General features: G+C 40.3%; 1 protein-coding gene across 7 annotated transcripts in view; it reads right to left on the reverse strand.

The window, feature by feature from the left end:
• Positions 1 to 14,272, reverse strand: part of SCML2 (Scm polycomb group protein like 2) — a 70,936-nt gene extending 56,664 nt beyond the window's left edge. For 4 of the 7 annotated variants that reach the window (XM_059839839.1, XM_059839841.1, XM_059839837.1 and 1 more), the window contains exons 1-2: positions 13,455 to 13,595; positions 611 to 718 (exon numbers count right to left, since the gene is read on the reverse strand). In XM_059839839.1, the coding sequence (XP_059695822.1) occupies positions 611 to 632 (22 nt within the window). In that variant the 5' untranslated portion in view covers positions 633 to 718; positions 13,455 to 13,595. Of the gene's footprint in view, positions 1 to 610; positions 719 to 13,454; positions 13,599 to 14,173 lie in introns of those variants that run through there. The other 3 variants (XM_059839840.1, XM_059839835.1, XM_059839838.1) reach the window with 2 other exon arrangements.
• Positions 14,273 to 22,053: the final 7,781 nt, after the last annotated feature.

The raw sequence follows: 22,053 nt of genomic DNA on the forward strand, positions 1-22,053 counted from the left end.
GGTTTCAGAGAATGGATCTTTTACTCTCCTTTTTTTTTTTTTTTTGTTTCACCAGCCCAAACACTCTTGTTTCTTCTTAAGTCTCACTCTTTATTTTAGCTCTGAACTCACAATTAACATCTGCAGACATGACACAGCAGAATTCACACCTCTGCGGTACCCTGTGTACTTGTGGATGAATTTCTTTTGAAATGCTCATTTTATCTTCAAAGAAAGTTTCTAATGCCATTCATTGTGATAAAATTTGATTCTTTGTACTACTTGTTATTATCCTGCTAAATTATAGGCAACTCCAGAATAAAGCCCTACGTTTTATTTAATAGCACATCTAGACACATTCCTCAATTTCAGAGCGCAGTAGTGATTTCAAGGCTGTCACAGGACAGAATTCTTTTCACTAAACTTGTAGAACATAAGATAGCCAAATTTAGCATATGTATTCTAAAACAATGTGAAGTTTGAACTTACCTGTATTCAGAAGGTATCAAAAACTGTCTTCCTTAATCTAACAGTATGGCAAATTGTCATATTATATCCCACCAGTACCAAAACCAGAATTTAACAGGTTCCCCACTTTCTTTCCTCTTGGATTAAAGCTACCAGGCCTTACCTTTAGCTGCTGTTCTCCCCATGGTAACACTTCTGTGATCTCCCCTCTCACAATAAAAAGGCTGAAGTTGAAAGACCAGTTAATTCTTCCTTTCAGCACAACAGTTTCCTGTGGAGCAGTAATACAACAAGTTAGGGCGGGAGGTTGTTGTCGGCATTTGTGTTTTCTTTTTTTTGGAAAAGATGATTTTTTTGTATTGGTATACAATTATCTTGCTGGTTTTAAATTGCAAGTGTTTAACAAACTATCTGTAGGAGAGTAGTGTGGAAACAGCAGTTAAATAAAAGTAGCAAAAATACCAAATACAAACTTTCATTTCCTTGTTTTAGACGGTTCATTCTCTAATGATTTGCATTTTCTGTGGATTTCTAAAACAAAGCAAGATATAAAATGTGCTTTATTCCTTTTCCCCCCCAAGAAACATTACTGAAAAATGGAAGACTCTTTATACATAACCTACTCACCCTGCCTGACATGCACAGAGTTAAACAATCATCAACTTCAACACCTCTGGGTAAAACACATTATCTTGCACAACAACAGTTGAAGAGGGAACAAAACACTAATGTAAAAAATCTGTACAAGGCCCAAGCACTCACTGATAGCCCTGCCCTATGATTTGTAACAGACTTGTAACAGCGCACAGAGAAGTGTTAGGGAAATGCTAACTGCAGATAAAAGCAATGAGCCACATTCTTGTAGGTTTTAGAAACGGGAAGGGGCAGATTGGTTAAACTAGTGTAAAACAGCAAAACCAAACTTTCTTTTTCGTGTGCATTACTGTGATTTTCTACTACAGGATCTAGTATTTTGAACTTTGACTGTGTTCAAGTCAAACTCATTTCAAGCATCTAGCCTTGAAGCAACAAAGCTAGCAAGTTTATTATCCTTCTCCATTAACTTTTTAAGTAATAATGGGTAAATACATTCAAATTTCTGAATTATGTTCTTCGATAATTTTTTTTCAAGCAACTTCCATGATGTTTAAAGCTGACATCACCAAAAACTTGAGGAGTTTTTTAAATTTAAATATGTGCACACTCTTTCCACAATTAATTTTGTCAAAGGCAACATTTTTAGAAGCTACATCTTTCCACTGTGACATAGAAAAAACAACAGTTTAAAAGCAGGTTATCTACTTGGAATTTCTTAACTCTTCTACTCACATGCAAAAAAAAAATTAAAATACTCATATATATCACATATAAAAAGAGATGTATCATACAGCTGAGTATTTTCCTGAAACTGTGATCCTTTACAGAAACTTCAAAGTACTATGATGATGGACTAGATGATGAAAACTTTATACAGTGCAGGACCATGGCTAAAGCTAATTAAAAGGTTTTTAAAATGCCAGTGACTGATGAATTTGTTTCATGTGTGTGTTGTCTGTGAACATGCTGGACAGTTATGACAAAAACTCAAGACTGAGACTTGAAAGGAGTTATAAATAAAACTGAATACTACCATAAAATAAGTAGATTTTGCTACACAATAGCATTCATAGTATAAGTGATCATCAAGATTAGGAACAGAAATCCTTTTAAGCCATCAAATAAATTTGAAATACTTTATACTTTCACAGACTCCCCCAAAAATTCAAAGCTTTTCCACTGCAAGCAATAAATCATGGAAGGTGATGCAGAGTCAAAGTAACTGGTTTTACAGATTACTTTAGAACAGCGAATGGTTTTTATCTTTTTGTTCCAAGTACCAGATTGCACTTGGTGCAGTAATAAAGATTCCAACCCTGCAGTGATAGTCATCAAGTTTAGCACAACCGTAGCGTCTGTGAGAACATAAAAAGGATTCCAGCTTTTCATTAGCTTGTGTTGTACCAGATAGGCTGTTTTACAGCATGCCCACCAGCCTGTTAAAAATATAAGACAACTGAAAGTTCTGAAAGAGCTTCTTTGAAATGAGGCAAATCCAACTGCAGGAACACAATATATTACTGTTTCGAAGAGGTGCTACTTAGAACTCAGTTACACCTAAGGATTCAATTTAAAGCTTCTATTAAATTAGCTCATTGATTGTACTGTTTGTCACAGAAAACATTCAAGAACGGTATTTCTGAGCCTCTATCTAACAACCACTACATGTTGCTGAACCACAGCAAACTTAAAATCAGTTACCTCAAACACAGGGCAGGGCCAACCTGAAACAAAGTGCAACTTCTTCTGCAGGGGCAGATCTAGGAACTATTTTCCATCACCTCACATACTTAAGTGGCAAACCCTAAGCAAGGCAGTTGTGCCCTTTGCTAACCAAGACAGAGTCCCTTATGTCGCACTCACCATCCCCAGCCTGACTCAACCCACAGCACACCCAACACAGAAAAGAAGAAAACTACCAGCAAACACAGGGAAAACACCTCCAGGGCACATTCTGGTAAAATTACATAGCAAGGACAGATCTCAAGGCATTCTTGTACATGTGCCTTGGGAAACGAGCTGAATAAGAAAGATGGGGTTAAGAAATTTATAGAGCAGCTTCTAGAAATAAAGGGAAAAATGAAACAAAACAAGGTTAAGAATATATGAGCAAACAAAGAAATGCAATGGCAAGGCTGAAGTGCAATGGCATTAGAGAGCACAAAACAGCAGAATGAAAACCAAAGTTATAAAGACTGAGACGAGCACAGAGGTTGTCAGTCACAGACAGAAAACGACAGGAGTATTTAAGGGATTGTCAGTACAGAATCCAGTGAGAAATCATTTGCTGCAAATTAATGAAAAAACAAGGGGAAAAAAAAGTCCACAAACCTAAGATACTATTGGATTAATCATCAAAATGTCTTCAATCCAAAGAGCACTCAAAGGATATCCACACTCTTGAAGTGTATTATTTATATCACTTATGTCTCAATTCATACTGTAAACCGAGTTTCAGAGTCTCTGATTTCCATCCCTTACATTAATGCCTTTTTTAAAAATCTGATGGAAAACATTTATCTGCCTTTAATTCCTTACTGAAGTTTTTATTGTTAATCCCCAAATCACTTCTATTAGCCACCTCCCACTGTGCAAGCCCTTTGTCAGAAAGCATTATACTAGTAGATAAGCCTAAGTCTTTACCTTCTCTGCATTGCTAGTACATAATACCAGGTGTCAGAAAACAGGGTGGAAAACATTTTTCCTGCCTAACTTTTCTCTTTCTCTTTTGAAAGAATTACTCAAAGGGTACGCATTGCTGCATTTCCAAGAAGGCAGCATTCTACAGAAAATGTCAAACTTGCTCCTTCTTTTGCCTGCCATGCATCTCCATTATCCTTCTGTTAGCCAGGCACTCAAGTAAGCCAAATGTCCTGAAAAAAAATATGTATTCCTATCTAGGGCTTCCCAGTGCAAGTTTATCTTGACAGCATGCTTGCTCATAAAAACACACAACAGAACTATGAAGACAAATGTAACATTTAAAAGAAGCCTAAGCAAAGAGGAGATTGTGGGTTCAGTCCACACAAAAAACATTCAGGTTTTTCTCTCCATGACTATGCATCTAAGGCAGGAAAGAGCCAGCAATTTTAAAGCCCATTAGCTTTTTTGATCCTACCGATGGTACAAATGCAGTAACTTAGACCTCACCATTGGCATCTTCATGGGTGGGACAGTCATCAATAGGCAATCTCTGCTGGATAAGGACTGAAGCTATTCTTTTACACAGATACACAGCACTGAGGAGGAATCTAACAAAACAGCCACTTGGAAGCATCAATGAAGTTCTCAGTTTTAGCTTGAAATTTAGGTAGACATTTTTCAGGCTTAATGTGAACAAGGAGTTGTATTTGCCCCTTTTTTCTTCTACAAATGCTTCAAGAATAAAATGCCATATGCAAGGGTCAAAAAGAATCACACATAGTTTGAACAGCAAAACCAGTTTTAGACAGAAAATAGGTACAGTGTAAGCTAAGAAATACTTTACCCAGCCAATGCTGTCATTTGTACAACTCTTACGCTTGCTTTTCCCATCAGCATTCATGTGCTATTACATTTTGAAACACACAAGACATCAGCTGCAACTGCTGGCCACGCTCCCTGCTCCTCTCTCCTCCCTGCTGTTTGCCACTGCCAGTGCTGCAGAGCCCTTCAAGGAAAGGATCTGTGCAGCCTCCTCCATGGATACACAGTCCAGCAGCCACAGCTCCCACTCCAGGCTCCACACATGGGGAATGTGTACCTACAGGCACCAGTCACTTCCCAAAGCAGTGTGACCTTACTGCACTACTTCAAAGCTATCCTTCATGAATCTGGAACATCTTTTCCTTAAACCTAATCATCTGTCTACTCATCTGTTGTCTCTTAAATAAAACCCTACTTCATACCATTTTTAAAAGTTTTTAAGGGGCTAAAAAGAGGCAAACAAGGAGAGTAAAACTTAAAAGGATTTTTAAAATAATATACAGTATTAAATAAAATTTGAAATTCTTAAAATAATTTCCTGCAAACTACCCAGCATACAGACTCATCCAGTGTACTTGAAGACACAACAGCATACTTCCTTATTTCTCTAATAGAGATAGTCAGTTTACTCCTCAACACATACTGTAGCATCCTTATGGAAAAGTAATATCTCAAAGGCTAAAGGAAGAAAAAATTACACAAATGTATCAGAACTTTGGAAAATGTAACACAAGCCTTGTATTTATAAACTCAGAATTATTTAGCATTACACATATATGACTTTGAACCAAACATTAAAAATCATGTCTTCTTTCATTTATGCACACAAATACATAATCAGTCAGTGTTCTGACAAGAAATTTGATCTGAGTTGGAGCCCCTTTTAGTTCACATTCTTTGTATTAAAAAAAAAAAAAAAAAACAACCAAAAAAGCTAAATTCTTTCAAGGAAAGGAAATTAAAGTTCTACATTTTCATGCAGCTCAACTTTCAATAAACTGATATATCTGAACACCCCCTCTAGTCACTAAAAGCAAAGCTAGAAAGATAGACTTTAATCAAATTCACAGGCTTTCAAACCAGCAAATATTAACTAGCCATATATATTATTACAACAACTAAGCTTGAGTATTTCTTAAGTTGTTAAAGAAAGCCAGTGGGTACTTAATGCTTTACAAATATATTTTTGTAATGTCATTTTCTTTAACATCAAGCAGAAATTTTCTGCACTTGCAAAACTGCTCGGTAAGTCACCAGTGGTGTACTGCTCACTATTTATGAAGTGATTAGCATAAACAAACTTTTAAGCTGTCAGCAGTAAAATATTGCCTGTAAATGTTCTGGTCTCTCTCCAGGTAAGTTTACGACCTGCTTTAGAATATGTGCAACTGTAATTACAGTAAGTCATACATTTCAAGAATGCAAAACTCTCTCTAAACTCTCAAACCCTATTAAGTGTGTTATTCAGTAGAGTAAGGCATTGCATATTTTTAAAAGAAACACTAAGAGGGTTTAGACCAAAGATTCGTCCAAAAAAATCCTGAAACATTAAATAATACTTATACATGAGAACATCAGAGAAGTAAGGTCTCCAAATTAAACAGCACAGCTTGTATTAATGCACAACAGAAACAATTAATGTCATGGAGATATAACATCTACTAAATTGACAGTAATTTTTAAAATTGCAGTTTAGAGCTGCTCTATGGCTACCAACAAAAAATGAAAAAGCTTTTCTCCTCCTTCCCTCCCTCCCTCCCCATCCTGCTTTAAAAGTCAGAAGATGTGGGGTTGTAAAAACCTGAAAAAGGAAATGGTATGTGTGAAGTCAGCAGTTCAGCAAAGCGGCTGGCCATTAACAGCTTTAAATATTCTTAAAATGCCAATCTTCCCACATGAAAGGGTATTTTAATGTTGTATTAAAATAAATAAAAATTTTATTTATTAAAATAGATTTAAAAACATAGCTTACATTTCTATCTTAAACAAAACTGCCAGTTTTAGTAGTTTACTAGTACATATTTACAGTAGCACAAGATTTTGAAAATTTGTTTAAATATTTTGATGAATTCAGCACACTGAAACCTCTGTGATGTTTTCTACTTCCCCCTTCAAGCCTGGAGTACTCTTCCTGAAAACATTCATCATCATTATTCAACCCTGCTTTGTCCAAATACCTAACTCAATTTTTTTTCATAAAGTAAACTAATTAAATTGTGGGGAAAAAAAAAAAACAAACCTGCACGATTAGCATTAAGAGCTACATACCTGCAGGAAATTGTCTCTATACTCAGATACATCTCATCTGTCTTCAGCTCAGCCTCCCTTGACACAGAAGAGAGGTCTCAAACTATTCGTTCTGCAAGGCACTGAGCTTACTTTTATAACAGTGTAAACATAGCAGGCAAAGGAGAATAGAAATTGCTGTTGCAAACATAGCAAGTGCTAAAGAACCCTTCACAGCTTTTCTGCACTTGTCTTTAGCAGACAAGAAGCAACAGCACCAGCAGTAGTCAGTGTGTAATGCATAAGGGAACAAGGGGGAAAAAGACAAACAGAGGCCCAATGGCAGAAAAGGAATTTTTCACCCTTTTAGGCAAATTTGACTTCCTCCCTTCTACATTGCCTTCGCACTGGAAAAGGACTGTAAAAGCTTGGTTCGGCTATGATCCATCAGAGCTCTGTCCACACAGCACACAGTCAGTAAATTCATCCCCAAAGTCCAAATTTTTTATTCACAACGGAATATCCAGAGAAACACACCTACTTTTAGTCTGATGAAGAAATATACAGAAGTCAAATAGCATACACAATTTTTTCTTCAATGAAGGCATGGAGAAGAGCCTTGGGACATTTCTGCACAGGATCCAACTGCTGTCAGCACCCCAGATGAAGCTTCAGAATAACGTGTTTGTCTCCCCTCCCTCCTACTCAACACCAGCAGCAACATACTTCTGCTACCATCATCTTCCAGTGCATAAAATACCTGTTTCTCTCTCCCACTTGAAAATCCAAACAACATAATGCTGACTGGGACTCCCTGCCACTATATATTAACAAAGACACAATTTGCCTCAACTCATTTTTCTGCTGCTGCAACACTCCATGGTGCAGCTTAGCTTATGTAATGGAATAACTACACTGATCCCACATACTGGTGTCCAGTCAGGGAACAAAACCAAACCAACCAGAACTAAACAACCCTCAAGCAATTTCCTGGTAGCTCCTCTGTCAGGACAATGTTTCTGCAGAAAAAAAAAAACCCCAGAGAGCTGCTTGTAGTTTCCAGGCACACACACTGGACTCACCGGTTACTGGTCCTGATAGCTGCGCTATTTCCCCAACTCAAAAAGTCCCCTTAAACAAGGGATCTTCATGCAAATGCCACCAAAAATATCTATCCATCTATTGGACAAATATTATCATTGAATCACAGAATATTGTGAGTTGGAATGGACCCACAAGGATCACCAAGGTCCTACTCCTGTCCCTGGACAGGACAACCCCAAGAATCACACCAAATGCCATTCCAAAGGACCATTCAGTGCTGATAGACATTTCTGCAGCTAACAAAGCACTAACAGGTCATAAAAGACATAACAACTCCTAAATGCTCAAAGGACTAGACAGCTGCAAATACTCCGCTGTACTATTTGCCTCACTCTTCAAAAACAGAAGGCGACTAAAGACTCAAAGCATCAGGAAAATTTGCAGCAAATCTGTATCTCTCTTCCCACTTTCTATGACAACTTCCCCATTGTATTAAAAAAACAACACCATGGTGAAGCAAGCCATAACAGGGCAATCTCCTCCACCTCTTCCTCAGCATAGCAGCACATCTGTCACTTGTATGTGGCTCAGGCCCAGGACAGTGGCAGAGCATCTCCCTTTCTGCTGTTCCTGGAGACTCCCTTTCTGAAGGCAAGCTCCCCTCTTTCCTCCACTGAGTGCTTACAGCATTGAGCACTAGAAATATTCAGACTAGGTAGTATTTTCCTACAACAAGCTGAAAAATAATTACAAACTACATTCAGAGTTTTCCATCTAACCATAACACTGCTTATTTTGGGATTAAAACCAGTTTCTATCATCTGACCTTCCCAAAAAAACACTGTCTGTCTCTTTACAGTGCTCCAGTGCAGGGTACACAGACAAGAGATTTGGTAGGGGAAGTGCCATCAAACATGCAGCAGCCCTTTTAATCTCTGAGCCCCTGACAGACGTTAGTGACAATAAAGAGTTCCACCAAATCTAGCAGCTCTGATACCCTTTCAGATTCCTCCATGCACAAGACTCACTTTTACAAACTCTCCTCTTAAAGTGGGCTTTTAAAAGTGCCCCACAAACTGCACTCCTTCCACTGAACCTGCCTGCATTAATCTCTGATAGATTCCACACAGTACATAAATAATGGTACATGCTTCATTTTAGGTATGCACCTCATTAAAATGGTGCTACTCTCTTACAGGTTTTATAAACTTCAGCTGCTCCCTGAACTAATGTATGGTAGAGGATGAAAGGCTCAACTTCATCTTCGCCTTACACTAAAAGGAGTCTCGTATTACCTTGAGAAGACAACTGACTTAGATTTCCATCAAAGAAGTTCATCCCTTTTATGAAAATTGATGGAAAGGAAAACGACAGAATTCCGTTGGTATCTTAAATAGAATTTGACCTGATTTCTGAAGTTGAAGGCCAAAAATAAAATGATCTAAACAGCACATCTACCTTTAATACAATGTTTTATTTGGTTTTAGATGACAACGTACAAATATTAAGAATATAAACCACTTATGGGTTAAAAAAAAAAAATCCGTCCAAATAATCCGTCCAAGTAATCCGTCCAAAACACTGCTCATGCTTAAACTGGATACAGCATTATTCTTACAAAGCCAAAAAAGAAAATGCACTTTAGGATTAGTTTGGACATAAGATATCTAGACAGTATCCTACCTACGAAGCAGAAGGCTATCACCCTGCTAAAACACATGAAAGAGCACTAAAATTCTGCTAAAGGTGTAGTATTTCAGAAACACTTTGATATTAGGCTCTGTAAGTAATTCAGAAGAGCAGGAAGAGAGCACATGTAAGAACCACAATAAGCCAACCATCAGTATTGCACCGCCTTGGACCCAAACTGATCAACCACTACCCAGAAAGCAGGTGCCTTAGTTGAAGTTGCCTTAGTATGAAACAGTCTTGAAAGAAGACTGCTGAAACAAAAGAGACATGGAACTTAACATGACAAAGAAGAAATCCGTACTTCATTTAGATCCAAGATAAGAAAATAATGAATTTTTGGTCCTATCCAAAAGACATAAAAACTAAACTGTTACTTCTTCTGACAGGGATCTTGGGCAGAGAGTTGCTAAGGAAACATACACAGCACATCCCTGCAGACACGCACTGCTGAGGGTGTAACACATTATAACCCTCTACTACAAATTGTTTCACTGTGTGCACTTAGGCCAAATGTCCATTATATATAAAAGAAACTATCAGAGCAAGCCCAAATAAATAAAAAAAAGTGATAACTTGGGTAATAGAGACAGCTGCTGCTTTCTGAATGGTTATGAGGCAGCTCCTGATTTTCCTCCAGACCTATACCGTTCTTGACCAAGCAGAAAGACTAACAAGGACGAGATAAAAGCACCTCTGATGGTCATCAGCACCATTTATGCACCAGTAACTCTTTCTGTATAGATCTGCCGCAGATAAAAGGGGAGCCTGCTCACTATTGGCTCAGGTACCTGAAGCCACCCTTCCCATCCCAAATGATAGTAATCTACTTGAAGAGATCACAGATATAGAACACAAGTTTTTGGCAATGTGCTCAGTTTACAGAAAGATACCTGGACTGAGCAGGTGACTCACCAAATGATCTTCTGCTGCTCCAAGAACGAGGCAGCATTGCTGCTCCATGGCCAGCACTGCAGCAGGACCTGGGTACACACCCTCAGCCCTCACTGCCCACACACATCAAGTCAGCCAGCAGGTGCATGAAGGTACAAAAATAGTACTTACACAGAAGCATACTCTTAAAAAGCTCTACAGCTCACTTAAGTACTCGACTGCCTCATTTTTCAGCGACTTTACCTCAAACTAATTAATTGCCCCTCCACCTGGACATTGTAAGGAAAGCTGCTCACACACACATTATCAGTCATCATTACAATGCAAAAATAAACTCAACTACATATAACTAATGTTAAAGCTTCCTAACACTTAATTACAGAGCAGTTGGACCTTACAAGAAATCTCCAAAGAAGATGTACAAATTTTCTAGGAAAAGCAGCCTCATATACCAAAAGCACAAATCACAGTAAAAAAGAATTATTCGTCAAATTGTATTATAATATTTACAAATATTCTGGAACTTTAAATTTAACATTTCCATTGCTTCTTATTTACACACTGCTCTATTACGCTTTGACAATTTTATATGGGCTTTTCTGGCTCTTCCCACATGCTAGAAAAATCTCATTCTGAGCAATTTATGTTGCATGTCTGGCACTTTCAAGAATACAAACAGTATAGTCCTTTACATTTAAGATTTTAATCTCTGAAAAAAGCAATCAGCACTAAGGCTGGGTGCCTAAGGCTATTTCTTTCAAATGGGAATAAACAGAACTTTAAATGCCCTGCAGATGTGGAGCTCACAAAATTGGTTAACAATCTCCCTTGTCTAGATTCCTTGAAGCAACCTCCCGGTCCCTACCTGTAATTTCTTCTATATTTACACTTAAAAAATATCACAATAGATTGTCAAACTATATTTCTAAAGATTTCCTCAAAACAAGAAAAGAATAACTATGTATTTCACTCACCCTTCTTTGAGGTAGATGTATCCAGACAAATGAGAAAGCCAGCTGCAGCGTCTTGAACAGATAATGACAAATGTCATTTCCTGTTAGTGACACTATTTAGTGGCAGTGGATAATTGCTGAAGACTTCATTTGTCCCTGTACATTCACTCAGCAAAGGGAGTAAACAGGACTCACTCACAGCTCACAATCCCATTGGAATATCAAGAAAACAAAACCAGACACCTATGTACAACAGGTACAAGCAGCTGTCTATGTTTGCTTAGATTTTCTTCACATTCTCTCAAGTAAAGCTGCACTTCAGCACAAATTTTACACAGGTAATGATATCAATACTTTCTCAGTGTTACAAATTTCACACTAGCAAAATGCCTCTTTGGAACTCAAGCAGCTACTCCAGAAAACAATGCCTCTGCCTTAAGAGCACACTATCTGGTCCCAACAACGGCAGTCACAGAAAAGGGGGAAAAAAGCATCTGTATGTTCAATGTAGGCGAACACAAAGTCAAAAGAAAAATATTTTAAAGTACTGCCATTGCTTGTTTCCTAAAATTCCTACGTCAAGACTTATATATGTCTGAATGTTAAGAACAATCTAGTTATGTTATATTCTCATATCTACATGGCCTCTAATTGTTGTGAAAGTAGTTTATACTTTTACTATAGTACATCATGAAAAGCCAACATTTGTTTTTGCTGAATCTAAACATTACTACAAAAATATAAAATACCAAGCAACCTGAAAGATATCACACAAATACTGCTACTTATTTACATCAAATAGAAAAACAGAGCATCGACTCCATCTACTGAGTTTCAAACAAAATTAGTAAACTCTACTTTCATATTCAAAACCAGACCATGTTAAAGTTAAAAGCCATATAGACACTTCCCGGTCTCAACCTCCATTTCACCATACACTGTTTCCTGCAGCTTCCCACTTGCATTACTGTGCGACTTCCCATAAATAAAATACTAACAGAAGGGTCTCCAATGCGCTTCTTCTTTACATCAGATCAAGTAATATCATTCTTAAATAGTACTCACATTTTATGGTACCCTAAGGGAGAAAATCAGCTCCCCCTGCCCCCAAAGCACAGCCTGGCTGTACAAAGAATTTCTTTGGACACACTTTAAGTGCAACCGCTCACGTGGGCTGTGGGCTGCTGTGGGCTGTGCAGCACTCGATGGTGGCCCGTGGAGAGCTGGTACAGCACAATGCATTCCCTCCCCTATTTACTCTGTAACATTAACATGACAGTCCAAAATCCAAGGGTAACACAGTGAACACCTCCCTGCAATACTGCTTCCATCTGCACCAGTGCTGCAGTTGTTACTGACCCTACATGACTGCCCCACCAACTGCTTTGCTCTGCCACTTCCAAAGAGCAAGGTGAACCAGGAATGATCTTCAAATCCAAAGGTTTAAGACTGTTACTATATACTATAAAAAATTCATAACCAGTCAAACTTGAAGAGCTGTTTACAAGTCAGACACAGCATGCTCTGAAAACCTACTGTCGTATCTACAGAGTCTATGTTTTTTCAGTTTTAATCACTTTGTCTACATTAGTTAGGATATGCATAAGTCACAAGCAAAGTTTACATTACCAGAACCCAATAAAATATCACTATTTCCCATTTTCATTAAACCTTTTATGTCTTAGAATTATTTTTTTCCTACCTCTTATAGTCTAACTCATCAGTGAGAAACAGCAAATTATTGTAGGGAAAGACTTCAACTTTAAATTGTATTAACACTTAAAGCATGCCTTCACTCCTAAAGAATAATTGCACATAAAATTTAACTTGAATATTGATACTTGAATGTTGAAACACTGCAATGTGTTTATAGGTTAGCTTAGCAGCTAACGATAACAATGACACAAAACACAGCAACAGAACTTTCCATACTTGAACTACTTTCTTTGGACCATCCAAAAATATGACGCCCCGTGCAAGATACCCCCTTTAAGTCGACAGTCAATAAATGCCACGCATGCAGTTTAACTGTAAAGAAAACGGGAACAGTGCCACAGTGCATCGCAACCCGACAAGTGCCCCACAACAGGCCACGTCTGGCACCGCGCTGTCTTCAAGCGGCACCCCAAGCCCCCTTACCCAACACAAGCGAGCGCTCGGGATTAAATAATTTTTAACAGGCATCCGGCTTTCCTGGTGGACGCCCGTTCCCCAGTACCTCGCCAGCCTCGGCGGTCGGCGGGCAGGGACGATGGGGCGCAGCCCCCGCCGGGAGGACGAGGAGCCACCGCCGCCGCCGCCGCCGCGGGGGAGGCAGCGGAGCCGCCCCGGCGAGGGGAGGCGTGTCCTTCTCGCACTCCTGTCAAACGCCGCCGGCCCCGCCGCTCGCTCCGGAGGCACCGGCGGCTTTGGGACCTCCCGTGCCGCCCTTGCCCACCGGAGCTCCTGCTGTCCGGGAGTCGCAGCCACTCCGGACAGAGAGAGGCACGCTGTTAGCGCCGGCAGACAGAGCCGCCCCGCTCCTCTCACCCTCGCAGCTGCGCTCGGACTCGGCCACCCGCGGGTCCCCGCGGGCGGGGTCGGCGGGACCCGCCGCACTGTTAGTTCAGCCCGCAGAGGAGGAGAGCGGCGCAGGAGCATGGGGCATCCCCGGCCAGACCCGGTGCCGCCTCCAGCGCAATGTTGTTGCCGAGGAGGGGAACCCAGGACCGGGGCGCCCGGGGGCCACGGCGGGCGGAGGCTGCGGTGCGAGCCCTAGGAGGGGGCGCGACGTCCGCCTCGCCTCCCTTTCTGTCTCCGCTCCTCCCTCCCCCCGCCCGCCACCGCGGGGAGCGGGAAACGCCGCCGCCGCCACTCACCGGGCGGGTGGGACGCGGGTCCGCGGCGTCCTGTCAAGCAGCTCCTGCCGCCACCCGCCTCACGCCGCCGCCATATTCCGGGGGCACCGCGCATGCCCGGCAGCGGCACCGGGGGCGCGGGGCCTCTCCCCCCGCCGTCCCCCTTCCGCCCGCCGCGGCGGGGGCGGCACCGCTCGGGGCTGCGCGACCCGCGGGCATCCCGAGATAGCGGCATCCCCTCACGGCCGGGGTTCCCGCACTCCCCGCCATCCCCGCGCCCCGCCTGCATCCCCTCATGGCCGCCATCCCCGCAACCCCCCGCCATCCCCGCACGCCCGGCATCCCCGCGCCGTCAGAATGCCCGCGCTGTGCCCTGTGTCCGGACCTGCGGCGGGAGCGAGGGGGTCGGGGTCGGCGGGGGCTGCTGAGCCCGGGGAGCGGGACCGCCTTGCGAGGGGGTAAATGAGCCCTTGGCAGGTGTTTTTGTAGGAGAATTGGGTGTGAGCAGTGAACGCCTGGAAAAGGCGTGAGGGCTCGATGGCAGGGGCTCTGAGGGGAAGCCTGAGGCGGCCGGTGCCGTGCGCGGCAGCCGCAGCGCGGTGGTGCCGGCACCGCCAGCGTACACGTGGTGAATATTGCCCTGCACTGAACGTGCAGCGATCACGGAATAAGGTATAATTGCATATCACCACTTACAACGGGTAATAGTGCACGTTGTAATCGGTGCATATCCACTTGGGAAATATCGCACAATTTTACTGACGTTTAAGCTTATAAGTACTGTAAAGGAGGATGCATTCCGATTTTATAAGCTTTGGGCGTTTTAATTCAGATCCCAAGAGGCGAGTAGGCATAAGCATAACTGGTAAAAAAAAATCATACTTTAAATGCTACCAGCGTTCAGAGGAGTTTGTGCCCAATTTTCATCTTCGGTGTTAAACATCACTTGGAAGTGAAATTTCAAATGCGAAATTATGCAAAAGTCATCCGAGTGAGATTCTATGAATTCTTTTAATGAAAAAAAACCCCAAACCACAGAAAAGAAACCCCAAATATCTACCCAACGCCCCTCACACTCTTCTGTATGACAGTGAAATTCATACAGCCCACTTTAGTATCCTGCATATACTGCAAGTTACTACTAACAATTTATTTTAAGCACTCTCATAAGCAGTAAGTGGATCTTTAGAAACAAGGAAAATGAGTCCTTGACATAATTATAAATATTTAATATTAAGACAACATGAAAGAAATAAGTAAAAATATGCTCGTCCAAGTAATTAAAATACACAAGAGGAAGAGAAAGAAATACTGAAACATGCTTACAGAAAGCCTTTATAGTGAAATGTGTTATGCTCATCACCAATGCAGATGAATGCTGCTTTTAATTTGAAATATTTTCCCCTTTTTGTAATATTGAACTTTTGCAGGAAAATGAGAGATTATGTTCATTGTAATGATGGATACAAAAACATGCCAAGTGTCACAAAATAAGTCCCTGTGAGACATAGAGGAAATGAAAACATATTTTAAAGCTATTCTTTAAACCCAAGCCAGTGCTAGATACAACATCTGAGGGATCTGTTCCCTGGGAGGCAGTGGGACACAGTATCTCGGTTTCTACAGCTGTTGTTGCAGAACAGCATGAACTGGTGCAGTCCGATACCAGCTCGTAATTGTCCCTGAAGGCTAAATCAGGAAGTCCAGCCAACAATAATCCTGCTTCTTAGATCCCTGATGTGATGAAGCAGAATAAACAATAGTCATAAGAATAAATGTCTACAAGATACATCGCCAGTAAAAAAAGTGGAATAGAAGAAAACTTTTAACACCTTATTCTAATCCAGGAATGGATTTATAATGCGTTCACATGTGTCGTTCACCTCCAAGCTATAGCTGATGTAAAATGTAGAATGATGACCTTGCTTTCTGGTGACTCGCCCATCATCTTTCATTTTCTTTTGTAGGTACTTAACTGAAATACTTGGGTCAGAAAAACCAGGCATTTTTTTAAGTTCTCAGTGTTCTTCACAAAGAGGGAGATAGACACATGCATCTGCATGTATATAGAAGTATGTATGTATGTATATGTATATCTGTATATACATATATAAATGTATGGCTTTGCAGTTTTTTTCAGGGAGATTCTGTGATTTCAGAAAAAAGCAAAAACATCAAAAGACACAAAAAAATACATTTTATGGAGGTAGGTTCCCATGAACTCCTACAAGTGGCCAACATGATGTTCTGGGAGGTGGATGCCGGTAAAAAAAAAAAGTTTAAGAACTGTCACTTCCCCAAAGAAACAACACGAAGAGTATAAGTAAATGAGCTCTCCATGCAGAAAATGCAACAGGCAGAGTAAAAGATCAGCCTGGCTGTCACAAGGTCCTCCTGAGCCTCAGATAGGAATGAAGCTTCCAGAAAAGAGAGGTTGGGTCAGGTTACTTGGAGGAGCTACAAAAGCATAGCCAGATCATGCAGGGACAAAGTAAGAAAAGGCAGCAGAAAATGGGACACAACCAGCAAGGGATATTTAGGGTAACATGAAATAATTTTAAGTACCCTACCAAGCATGGGAAAGGATCAAGCAAATGATTATGCCCCTAACAGGCAGAACTAAAAAGTTTTTAATAGACAAAACTGGAAAAGTCAAACTTTTTAATATTTTTGTATATAATTTTTAATTTTATACATCTGTATATCAGGAATTATTGATAAATGGGAAAAAATACATTTGAAATTTGACAATCAAAGAAGTAAGTGAAAAATTATTCAAACAAAATTTGCTTCTTTTCCATCACCTGAATTTAAAGGGCTGCATGATGAAAACTAATGGTTATCATTGATAATTTACAGTGAACGAATATTGCAGGACAGAAGGGGAGAAACTGTATTGTTGAAAAAGAAAGGAGGAAAGAGGATATTACATACCAATCTGTTTGACCTCAGTACACAGAAAAAATACTGGAGCAAGTAAACAAGCTAGCTTTAAGCAGTTGTAACACAACAAGTAACAGCCAACACAGCTTTGTCAAGAACAAAAGATGTCAAATCTAATCTCTCCTGCAACAAAGTAAGAGGAATCATCAGCAGAGGAGAAACAGCGAAGGTCATGTTGAATGTCACTTTAGTAAGATTTTTGACGTGGTTTCATATGATATTCTTTCAGCAAACAAGGAAAACAATGTAGAAGAAGTTATTTAGGGTGCTCATACAAGCGGTTCCTTGTCAGAAGGATGTTAATGAACTCAGTGATGGTTCAGAAAACATGTTTACATTACTGGAGATTATACCAAACTGAGAGTCTTTAGAATGCTGGAGGACAGATGTTGGGTTTAGAAGGATTTTCGCACACTAGTGGTTTGGTTTGGAAAAAGGAGGGTTCTATTCAACAAGGATAAGTGCCTGCTACTGGGTGGCGGCAGATGCGATCAGCTATACAAACAGGAAAGGGGGAACTACTGGGTGTTCTGCAATTATGTGACCAAAAAAAAAAAAAAGTTCTGTTTTTATGTGAATCACAATCTATACAAAAGGGATAATGTCACAGAGCTGCAATGAGAAAGTAAAACCACATAAAACAATACAGAAAAAGGATGGACTCTTTGTGAAAAATCCTTATTTACATGGCCCTAGGAAAACTTAGTAGCCATGGCCTGTTTGGCTTCAGTAAATATGTGGCCCATGGAAAGAGTAGAAAAGAACAATCTGAATGATCAGGTATCTATAAAACATTACTTAGAAGAAAATTTTAAAAAACCCAAAAACCCACAACGTGGAATTTAGGTTGAAGGGAGAAAGTAAAAGATGGAGAAACATACATATCTTTGCAGTACTGATATGAATGTATATCAGGTATATGCAAGTGCTGTAAAGATAAAAGGATGAATTCACTCTCCAGTTCAATAGTGGATGGATCAAGGTTTAAAACAAAGCAAGAAGATTAGAAAATGAAAATTATAAGGATAGGAAGAAGATTGGCTGGGTATTTGTGCAGCCACCAACCTCAGACTCTACAAGAAGAGCTTGCACCACCATTCAGAACTGGCACAGGTAGATTGGCTCTCAGGCAGAAGAGAGGACTTGGCCACTTTCCATGGTCCCTGATAACAGCATGATTCTATGAATGTAAGCTTTCTTGAAGGCCATTGGAAAATATCAGCTTCCTCAGGGAAAGGATTTTATTGTTTCTGCAAAATGCATGTCTTCCAAAAATAAATTGTTTCGATAAGAATTTTAAACTGCTATTCTATTTTCTGAGTCCTCCCCCTTTCAAGCTGTCACAATATGATTTTGTGACTAAGTATATCAAAGATATCTGAGAGGATGTGCAGTTTCACTAGCTGAAGAAAGCTGCAATTTAGATCTAAAGAGGTCTGCCTTAGCGTTCAGTTATGTTAATTCAACAGATACTGTAGATTTTTATCCTACAGCAAATTAACATTTTGTTCTTTCTCAAGAATGAAGTTTGCCTTTTCCAGAACAGCCTCAGAAGTCCTTCAGGGCCTGAAGTGTGACAATGACATATGCTTTTAATAACATCTTCTTTAATGTTTCTTTTCCTTTTCTGCTGGCTTATAGAAAATGCCATCACCTCCTTCACAATTTTTAAACTGTGTAGATTAAGAGCAGGAATAATTTCAGATGACAAGTGTAAAGAACACTCCCTGTGACTAGAGTAAGTAAAAACATTCAGGCCTTCTAAAGCAGTTTCATTTAATGCTATAATATTACAGTATATACATGAGGTGTTTAGACATGCATGTAGGAACTGGTAGCCCTGAAAGAAAAGGAGTTATGTTACTTTCATTTGCATAGCTGCAAACCTGAAAATAACTTCTCTGAGGTACAAGAAGTTCATAGAAATAAATGGGAACAGAATATTCACCACACAACTTTTTAAAATATATGACTCTGTTAGTTAAAAATTGATTTTTAAAGGAAAAGCAGTGAGAAACCAATCTCCTGTAAGACAGACTTAAACTATGGCTAATCTTTTGCCACTGGATGAATAGTGATTAAAATTGCCCTAGCAAGGGAAAACAGATTTTTTTTTTGTATTATTTTGAGTGCTTCCTGCACAATGACAAACAACAAGAAAGAAATGTTTACTCCCAAAATCTTGTGGGCAAAAGCATGTACTATATTTGTAATACCAAAAAAGAAAAAAATTTAAGCAGTAGTTTTTTCTATAGCTGAAGTATAAGAACCCTGACCATGGTTATAAACTGACCAAGTAAAACCGGTTTTTACATGGAAATTATTTGTTTCAGTATTTCTAAATACCTCATTTGACCCTTTCTTTGCTTTGACATAAATTGCATTGTGTTTGAATTGAAATTATGCAAATCCAATGTTTTCAGTACTTCTAGCTCTAACTATCTCATTTTGAGAGTTAAAATACCAACCTTGCTTTGAGGCTTGTTTTTTTTTTTTTTTTTTTTTTTTAATCCAGAAAAGGCAGAAAAATAATCCCTCTACTGGAGACAGTTTCAGTGAATCCAAACTACTTGCATAAATGTAGTAGGAATCTTTCCAGCTAGGCTAAAAGAAATTGATAAAATAGGAGAAAACACTTTATGAAATGGATTTAAACATGGGATTTCAAATAAAGCAACAGCACCAGGGAATGAAACTGTTACTTCTGGGTCATAATCACCCAGGTCAGTGATTTGTATTAGAAGTCCAAATACAAAAACTGTAATAAACATCTTGCCACCAATCCTGATATGTCAACAAATATTTTAGCAATGCACTTGACTCAAATTCCAATTTATTTTGTAATAGTAAAAATTAATGATTAATTATTGTCGTTCAGTTGGCACACTCCACAAAACAGGATAGAAGGTGGCATAACTTATCTTTTCTCTTAATGCCATTGGTTTCTCTGCATGCCTAGGTAAGAAATAATTTCTCCAAGGTGTACTACAAGTGTCATTCAACGGGAGAGTAATAAATGTTTGAGCTTTTATAATTACCAGAGAGGAACTATTCTGGCTCCAGGTTCATATTTTGGCAAACAAAAGCAAAGTCTCCTTTAATGTGCTGACATTTCTCCTTTGGATGCTCTTTGAAAGTGGAAAGGAAATTCAATTAAAATAGAGCACCCTCATAACTAAGAGTGAAAGCAAACAAGATGAAGTGCTAATAATCCCTACCCTTGAATTCAGCAGCTGCTGCAAAGCCTGCTCTCTCTGCTGCTGGGGCTTATCCAGCTGTCTGGGGGCATTACTGCCCCACTCAGTCCCACGTGAAAAATAAAACTCCAGCTTTTCTGGCTGTGAGAAAGCTTTGAGAAAATAAAAAATTTAAGCAAATGCACTGTTGTGTCCCAATATTTTTAGGTAACCTGGCAGAGTCATACAGATACACGTAAGGGGGGGATTTTCTCTCCAACATAGCCTTTGGACCCCATGGTGCCACAACTTCCAAATCCAGTCCAGTTTCTGTGATGCTACTGAACCGGGCGCTTCTGCCATGGGATTTGCCAGTTAGTACTGACAGTTCCCTGCCAGCCCATGCTGGCAGCCTCCTGTGGTCCCTTGGCTCTGCAGATGGTGGGGCAGGCAGAAGGAGGCCAGGAGCAAGCAGGGTAGCAAGGTGGAGCCCAGCTGGCTAGTGAGAGGAGAGAATGGGCCATCAGCTGGATTTAGCACAGGCTGGCCACTACTCGGGCTGCCTTTGGGGCAGGGTGGCAGCTGTGACCTGCTGGAGCCACTGCCCTGGTTGGAACAGGATCTCAAATCCACAATCAAATGAATCACCTCTCTGAGTGATGGGTATGTAAATCCTGCTTTGGCTACACCCTGTGCTGAGCATGCCCTGGGAGAAACGGAGGTGATAGGGAGTGCCATGGGTGGGCAAAGGGCTAACTGCTAAATGAATGTGCTGCATAAGAATCAAACCAAAAAGTGCTTTCTTTGAAGGCAAGAGTATCAGGATGTTTGAGCCAGGTTGCTATCTCTTTCAATTAGTACCCTAAAACCAAAAGAAGAATTAACTAGTAAAAACACCATTAAAGCACTCTGGAAAGTTTATTTTCAAGTCATGCATTGTTTGGCTTGATGTGACCAACCATGTACACCCTGAGATGCCACCACAGGCATGAATAATATGACAAATGCCATTCTTTGTATGAACAGCACTTATTTCCATTTCAGTGCAATGAAACCTGAGATGCCAGAGTGGTTAATCCTGTTTAGTGCTACTGCCAAGTCAGAGATCTGTCAGCATTACGTTTTCAAATGATGACAGAGGCAGTTTGCTTGCAGCTCTCAGCTTGCAAGCTCACAAATGCCAGTGACTTCTGCTTTCCTTTTAAAGCAGTATTCCTTGTGAACAGAATACCTTGGTTTAAATAGGGTTCTTAAATTGCTGTTTCATTTATTCAGCTTCTATTAATTTATTTATTCATTTATTTATGCCTTAGCGTACTTGGCTTTATTAAGAATAGATGCTTCTGCCCCTCAACAGCTACCTTCTGAGCATCATGGGCACTGGTAGGATGCAGGGGTCTGCCAAGCACAGCTTTTCTCAGCTTTTCACTAAGTGCAGAAGACCCCAGGGGGAACCCTGCTGCCTGAGAGTGTGAAGGGAGAGAGAGAGGAGGCAGGTGGCCAGGGAAAGGGGGTCGGACAAAGGCCACAAGCAGCAGCTGCTAACACCTCTTTTTTTCCATAGCCCTATACACCATTTCTGTTCTACCTCCAGATTGGAGATTGAGGAATCAGAGGGAGAGTTGTTAAAACAACAGGATGAGGTGAAGGACAAGTCCTCAGGTTAAATGGTGCATTCAGAGAGTTTTAAAATAAATCATGGAACTGCTAAAATAATATACACTCACTCTTAGGCAGACAAAGAGATACTTCTCAGGACTTTGTTAGGAATACTTTTTCTGC

This window comes from Haemorhous mexicanus, chromosome 2 (genome assembly GCF_027477595.1).
Source record: "Haemorhous mexicanus isolate bHaeMex1 chromosome 2, bHaeMex1.pri, whole genome shotgun sequence".
NCBI lineage: Eukaryota > Metazoa > Chordata > Aves > Passeriformes > Fringillidae > Haemorhous > Haemorhous mexicanus.